We start from the raw sequence: 7,511 nt of genomic DNA, 5'->3' as shown, positions 1-7,511 counted from the left end.
GATCAAGGCGAGAGATTTTGTAACAGCGGTAGAACGGCTTAAGCAAAAGTTTTCGGCGTTAGTATTTGACGCAGAACATGAAGCAATATGGCAATGGTGAATACAGTGAGCAGGAGTGTCTGGCCATCGCTCAAACGACGTGATGTCTAAAAGGGTATTGCTCTCTGCTGCTATTGCAGGTCGTTAAGAGGTTACTGAACAGCACCTGCAATTACGAGCGCGCGATTCTAAGTATAGAACTATCACCTGCAAATTGGGAAAAATTATGTACTTACACTTTAATAAACGTAATAATCCATTTCCCAATTTATCAATTAGCACAAAATATGTACGTACCTATATGAAAGCGACACTCATTTTTGTACCGGAATTATTTACTTCTTTTTCCCAAAATACACGAAAGCGCGTACAAACAACTGTAATTACTCCTTTTGGAGGAAATTCGTCCAAATATTACACTATTTGTTTATATCATTCGATGGTAGACGACATACACTTTCCGAATTCCATCCCAAAAATATTTTTTTTATAAAAGAAACTACGAAAATTTGAATTTTAAAGAGCAACGACGTTTTCAAGCTATTGGGCAATTGTGTGTTGGTTTGATGTCAATAATTACGATTCAGTTATTTTTTTTTACATTTATTTACAAATTTTGCGTCAAAAATGACATAAAATTGTTAAGATATTTTACGTCTTGACCTATTGAGCGTTCTTCCTCCCGCGCTTCTTCTAGGTCGAGGACCAATTTGGACACCTTAGCCTGCGCGTCAAGCAGCTTCCTTTCATATTCGGGAGCCATCTTAAGGAGGCTCGCATACGTCGCCTCCGCAACCTGTTTGGGCGTTGATGGGCTCCCATTCCAGTTACCTGCGCCGCCGCATGGGTCTCCTCCACCAAATCCATAAATCTGAAGCGCTTGCTCCATGTTTTTGCCAGCCCTTGGAAGCATTGCCATAGTTGTGGTGGTACTACACACAAGAAAAGAGAGGTATGGCATTAGCGATTTAACAAACATTTCAATAAATTATCTCCAGCTGGCGGAAGTGGAGGAGCCGGCGACGGCGATCTTATTAATGGTGGGTAAATTCTGTAAAAAAACAAAAAAATGATCATTCATAATCATGTTCTCTCTCATTATATGAATTGTATTTTTAAGTAATATATTTACCGATTTTGGGTGCATGATGGCCCTCTACCCTCAATTGCATCTAACAGATCCGCAAGCTGCGAATCGACAGTCGGCTCCGTACTATAATCTTGAAATTTTAGTTCACACGGTGGTTGTTGAAACATCAAAAGAAAATATTTACCGTATTTGTGCTGTTCGACCCCCAGACTCATCGTCTGAGTTGATCGTGATGACCGAATATTGGTCCTCTAGGAGCGGAAGGGATGGCGCACTCGCGATAGGTATTAGCGGCGGTGGTGGATGCGTTGAATGTTTACACTGCACTGCACACCTAGGTGGTGGTTTTGGTGGTGCAATCCTAATGTCGCTAAGAACTTTAGCTTTCCCACTTGTGGACGGCACTGCGCTACGAACTTTAGCTTTCCCATTATTATTATTACTTGTGGACGGCACTGGTTTCTTTTTCATTGATAAGGACAGCTTGGGCATTTTACTTGAACTTGCCATGTTAACGCTCGCGATGCAATTAACTAACGGCTGCCATTTTTATTACGTATTATTACCAGAAGTCGTGGGAATGAGAGAGACAGCGCATGTTCTCTGGAATAGATAACAAAATGCAACGTAGCATTCATTAAGGTTGTTTGACCTCTTGGCTTTTTCCTTCATCAAGAGCAGTATCGGTGATCGCCAATCAATTCCAACTTAATCATATTTTTTCACTTGGATAATTTTTGTGTAAGTATGTCGAGGGCTTCGACCACATCTGCGGCGTCCCTTAGCAGTGACATAGTTCGCCTGACTCGAGACGCTGTCAAATTAATAAAAAGCAAATCGGAGATCTCTAAACACCTTTCGATCTTACATAAAAATATAAGTATAGTAGAAAACGCAATCACCAATAAGATTCATTTAGATAGCCCCAATGAAAACCCAATTAGGCTTGAAGCTAATTTAGGGATACTCAAATTTTATTTGACTCTGTTGCATCATAAATTACAAAGTGTTTCCCAAAAACGGGGTTCTGGCGTTAGTGCCACCGATCGTGCCCCCCATTTTCCTGATCTCGTTTGGCATCAATTAAATTCCTGTTTTCAGGGTAGAATTCTTACTGGAATTATTGTCAATTTAGGCTACAAAGATCCTTTAATTTTTTTACAACGTGCCTATGACAGTGTCCTACGAAAAGTGCGTGAGCAATTGAAGCGATCAATGCTGAAAGTTAACGTACTACTTGCTTGCGATTTTATTAATCCTCAAAACCTTAATGTGAATTTAAAAACTTTTTCGACTAGAAACTCCGTCATAGATATTGGGACCAATTTGCGAGAATGGTACGGGTCTGAGGTTATTGATAAATTACAAGAGAAGCTTGGATCATTCGCCGAATGTGGTTCTGGGTGGGCCTTAAGCCAAATTCTCACTAGTAATCTCACAAGTGCATTGATTCTTTCCGGAAATTTTTTTGAGTGCAGTCCAACAACGTATTAATCGGCCCGAGCGGAACGCGAGGGCCGATTACGTTGTTGGACTGCACGAATACAAAATTTTCGGGGAAAAATCAATGCACGAGTGTAGATTCGGTAAGAAAATCGCAACGACACCACAACAAAACTCTATATTGATTCAAATTTTATTTTGTGTTTTAAATTATCAAGTTGATGTTGGACAAAATCCATGGAAACCTGTGTATAAACAAAGTAGTTAAATCAGAAAAATTCAGAGATGTCACGTTTTGGTACTGAATCTTTTCAAAAGATAGACGAAGCAATAGACCATACCATTCCGGCCAATACGAAGCGGAATAAATGCTCGGTATGGAGCTAGTTTTCGAGCTTTTGCGAAGAAAAGTACAAGCTGGATGAGAAGGAGGAATTGGATGAAATATTGAAAGATTGGAACTTCAACATGAGCAAGAAGAATGGTGAATCTTATAAGGAAGGCGTGGTGAAAGTTGTTTGGAATTCATCAGCTAAACAATTGCAAGAAAAGTATTACAAAGACTTCAACATCAAATTCGACCCCTTTACTGATTTGGAGTCCAGTGGAGCTAGTTTCGCGCGAGACGCATGCCACCGGAAGTTACAAGCCGATCCTGCTAAAAGAAAAATGAGTTCAACAGCTCTTATTAAAGAAGAATTATCCAGAATGATGAGACATGGGACGAAAATACTCCTACCGGTTCCTACTGATTCGTTTCGTTTCACAAAACGTATCTTGACGTTTAATCCCTAAACGTCAAAAAATTTCCACTTATTAATTTTAGGTAGGTTTAGCAGCTAGAAAAAATTTCCGCGAAAATCTTTCCGTTGCCATGGTAATAATGCTCGAATAAAGTTTTTGATTGGTTGTTGGAGAGTGTCGTGCGATTTTCATATATAAAAGTGAACCTAAAGTACGAGGGGAGATTTTTATGTAATCTACTGGAAAACCATGACGGATGGCAATGATTTTTAACTGTCAAACAGCCTCAACATTTATAAGTATTCTGTGCACGTGGCGTGCAAATTGAAAGAGTTTTGTAATTTTGGTAGCGGTTTGAATGTTGAAAAATGGGTGATCGAAAATTTGAACACAGAGCGTTATAAAAGTTTTGACTAAGGAGGGTCAAGGCCCAAAAAATTATCACCGGCGATGCAACCCGGGTGTCTCACTGTGACCCTCCAACAAAACAAGAGTCGATGCAGTGAGTCTCCTCCATAAAAAAAGCCGAAAAAGCAATGTTCAGCAGGAAAATTGATGGCAACGGTTTTCTGGGATTGTAAGGGGATTCTTCTGCTGATTGAATCCATGCAGAAAGGCACTACGATTACCGGTGATGTTTATAAAGAGACTATTAAAACCTTAAAGCTGCCATCCGACGGAACTCACTCAGAATTTTGCCGATAAGACCATACTGCTGCACGACAACTGCTCAAGGCTCAAAAAGTTCGACAAGTTATCGATGAATGTGGGTTCCAGGAGTTAAGGCATCCACCCTAGAATCCGGATTTAGCACCTTGCGACCACTATCTCTTCGCCAATTTGAAAAAACATTACGAGGCAAAAGATTTGCTTCTGATAAAGACCTGAAAGTTGCTGTTCGTGACTATTTGGAAGAGCTACCGAAAGAATTTTTTTTGAAGGTACCTGTTTATTATAGAAACGGTGGAATAAGTGCATAGGCGTTGAAGGTTCATATGAAGAAAAATAAATTTTTTCTACAACTGTCAAAAAACCTGTCATTTTCTGACGGATTTCGAAACGCGAAGTACTAGATTTTTAAACGGTTAATTAATAAGTAAGGTTGCTATTGACAACGTGCGCGAAATCGTCAACAGTGAAAAATAGTATATTAAAACATAAGTTGCAGAAGGCCCTCTATTCTAACACGAGTTCAAGTTTCGAACCTGAGCCGCGTAGCGGCGAGGGTTCGAATGAACGAGTGCTTAGAAGGCCTTCTGCAACGAATGTTTTATACTATTTTCTCTGTTTCGGGCTCGTTTCGCATTGTTTATTAATTATGGATAAATTTAAAAATATTTTCGATATAAATTGTGTTGGCAGTACTGACTATTTGCTTGGTTTCCATAGTAACCGATCTTTCAAATTTCTTCACGAGATATTTTTGCGAAATTATCTTTAGATTTGAAAAATAAAATCCATTACCTACATTTCACTAAAGAGCCTACAATGTCAGACGAAGAATTAACTTCAACACCACCGGAATTGCGTGAATTAGCTGATAATGCGGTAAATGATTTGGTGCTATCCAAGTCTAAAAATGAGTACCAAAAGGAGTATGAAAAATTTGAATCTTGGCGCATTGAAAACAAGGTGCAAACCCTCACAGAAAATGTTTTGCTTGCATACTTCGAAATTCTTAGTAAGACTTACAAAAGTTCTACATTATGGAAGACATACTCGATGCTTCGATTGATGATAAACATCCGACAAAACGTTGACATTTCAAAATTTATGAAGCTTCAAGCATTTTTGAAACGATTATCGGTAGGGTTTGTACCCAAAAAATCAAAGATACTGGAATATAATGATATAGAAAAATTTATTAGTGCTGCACCGGATATGGATTATCTCGTTATAAAGGCGAGTTCATAACATTTTGTCATGTACACTAAAACTACAATACTATTTTTAGGTAATATTAATTATGGGTTACTCGGGCGCCTGCAGACGTCAAGAGCTTATTAATATCGAGCTTGACGACATTGAATATAAAAGTCAATCGGTTTTTGTCACAATAAAAAAAAGTAAAACCCATCACCCAAGATTATTCGCAATAAAAAATGAGCATTGGATACATTTAATAAAAAAATATTATGGTTTAAGACCATCCAATGTGAACCACCAACGGTTTTTTATATATTATAAAAGTGGCCGTTGCACAAAACAGCCCATTGGCATTAATAAAATGGGAGAAATGCCACGAATTATAGCAAAGTACCTCAACCTACCTGAATGGGCTTTATTTTCTGGGCACTGTTTTAGAAGGTCTTCCGCGTCACATTTGGCAAATAGTGGCGGTGATTTAATTACGGTGAAACAACATGGAGGCTGGAAGAGCTCTGCCGTAGCAGAAGGTTACATCGAGGCATCCATTAGCAAAAAAATGGAAGTTGCCGAAATGTTGTCAAACAGTGGTGGACCTCCATCAGTTAGACAGTCTACTTTTACTGCTCCTCCAGCAACAGCTTCCAGTTCCAATGCTGGTTTTATACAGCCTGAATTAAGTAACCCAGAAAATACTAATGTGTCGCAGCAAAATCTGCCCGGCATTTCCGTCAATGCAGGAGTAAATTCAACCGTTACAATTACTATTTACAATAATTACAACACCTCTTCATAATGTATAATTTTGTACAGTTAAGCAAGTTGTTTAGTTTCATATACTTTCTGTTTTATTCTTATTCCGCATTACTTATTTATTACTGACAACTGAGAGCAGTCACTTGATCAATCGTATTGACGTAGGTTGCTAAAGCTAGCACGGCTTTCTGATATCATACTGTAAACAAAATGGGCCCCCGAAATCTCAAACTGCATACGAAGTGTAACGCAATTTGGCTTCAGTTAGTTAGTAGAGGAAATTCCGCTTCAATCTTGACAAAAACTCCTTATGTGAAGGATGCAGCTTTCGATGTGGGATCTTCGACCAAAGTTATCCGAATATAATAACTGAAATAATTTAGCCATGAAGAACTGTTTGCACCTTAACAATTGGAGTTATTTTACCCAACTTACAGCTTACCTTACGATATCAAAAATGTGTTCATTTTAATAAAAATGGTTTCCTTTAGAGTAGTAGATACTTATTCGTATATTTCGAGGTCTTCATTTTATGATAATTACTTTGCCCTTGCAATCAGTTCATACCTACAAGTAGGGTTAGTTAAGTATCAATAACATATTTATGACAACGAAACAACACGGCTCACCGTAACATATGTATATTACATGGACATTATCGATATTGTTAATTACATTACGTATCTTTAAGTTATTTAGAAATGATCGACGTTCACGGCACATAACATCAGCTTCCGTCATCGATACGCCGACTGTCAAACTTATGCAAACTCTCGAAAAAAAAAGTCACTAAAAATCGTTTAAGAATAGAGTTCAAACTAACACTAAAATACGTGCGAGAATGACGTATTCTAACACCGAAACAGAGAAAAGTATTTCGCGCACGTGACAAAGTTGAACTTAAACAGCAAATTTAATTAACAATCGGTTCAGTTGTAGAAAAAATATTGTATATAACGCTAGCGCGAAGTTATTTCGCGCATTTGACTGATATTTTGACTCGGCTTCGCCTCGTCAAAATACCTTCAGTCTCAATGCGCGAAATTGAACTTCGCGCTCTTGTTATATAAATAACTATTGTTTTCTGCCTTAATTCCTTGCTTTCATATCTTACGGGGTTTAATTACATAAAAATCTCTCCTCGTAGATAGCCACGTTCCTTAATTAGCAGTACACCGCCATCACGGAAAGTCACCACCCTATTCTCCGGTAATTCGCCCCCCTCTTCAACCGCCATCGTTTTTCTCGGCTTAAGGAGAGAGGGAGGCTTCGTCCTCAGCTCGCGAGTAATAAAGGTATCGCAGGGGTTGTAACGTTGTGCGCTGGTGATTTCTTTTTTTGGTCAGGAGATTGAAGGTTTTTTAGATGATGAATGATAAATACTCTCATCGTCCTCTGGCTCCTCCTTTTCGTTCAATAACGGATCGATGATGCCAGCGGTTCGATTTTTCTTTACGATTGGGAAAGGCGGTTGATTAGTGGTTTTACGTTCGTACCAACTCCACTTCTTTAAGTAAAACGATCGCGTTTTTGAGACCGATTGTTACTTTAGCTGTTTATTTTTGGACAAAGC

At 38.6% G+C, this 7,511-nt stretch overlaps 1 protein-coding gene across 4 annotated transcripts; it reads right to left on the bottom strand.

Moving 5' to 3' along the window:
• Positions 1-705: 705 nt before the first annotated feature.
• On the bottom strand, positions 706-6,832 carry LOC116181570. Of its 4 annotated transcripts, XM_031501941.1 has the most exons (6): positions 6,381-6,832; positions 5,587-6,307; positions 1,475-1,732; positions 1,314-1,432; positions 1,172-1,252; positions 706-1,090 (listed from the first exon to the last, which is right to left on the bottom strand). In XM_031501941.1, exons 3-6 carry the CDS (start codon positions 1,637-1,639, stop codon positions 1,000-1,002), a joined length of 456 nt encoding a protein of 151 aa, XP_031357801.1. In that variant the 5' UTR covers positions 1,640-1,732; positions 5,587-6,307; positions 6,381-6,832; the 3' UTR covers positions 706-999. The 4 variants fall into 4 exon arrangements, 2 of the variants coding, with proteins under 2 accessions (XP_031357801.1, XP_031357803.1); XM_031501943.1 differs by lacking the exons at positions 5,587-6,307; positions 6,381-6,832 and having other exon boundaries at positions 1,475-2,080; XR_004147284.1 differs by lacking the exons at positions 1,475-1,732; positions 5,587-6,307; positions 6,381-6,832 and having other exon boundaries at positions 1,172-1,259.
• Positions 6,833-7,511: the final 679 nt, after the last annotated feature.

Source organism: Photinus pyralis, unplaced genomic scaffold (assembly GCF_008802855.1).
Source record: "Photinus pyralis isolate 1611_PpyrPB1 unplaced genomic scaffold, Ppyr1.3 Ppyr1.4_unclustered_Scaffold1099, whole genome shotgun sequence".
Taxonomy (NCBI): Eukaryota; Metazoa; Arthropoda; class Insecta; order Coleoptera; family Lampyridae; genus Photinus; species Photinus pyralis.
Note: the sequence above shows the minus strand (reverse complement) of the source record. Positions and strands in the feature narration are given on the sequence as shown.

What these genes read in the sequence shown, in the direction of transcription:
- LOC116181570 (XM_031501941.1), bottom strand. Translation starts at nt 1,639, where the DNA reads ATGGCAAGTTCAAGTAAAATGCCCAAGCTGTCCTTATCAATGAAAAAG. An exon ending in TTAGGATTGCACCACCAAAA is followed by an intron (nt 1,433 to 1,474) that starts CCACCACCTAGG and finishes CATTCAACGCAT; the next exon opens with CCACCACCGCCGCTAATACC. An exon ending in GGTCGAACAGCACAAATACG is followed by an intron (nt 1,253 to 1,313) that starts GTAAATATTTTC and finishes TCAAGATTATAG; the next exon opens with TACGGAGCCGACTGTCGATT.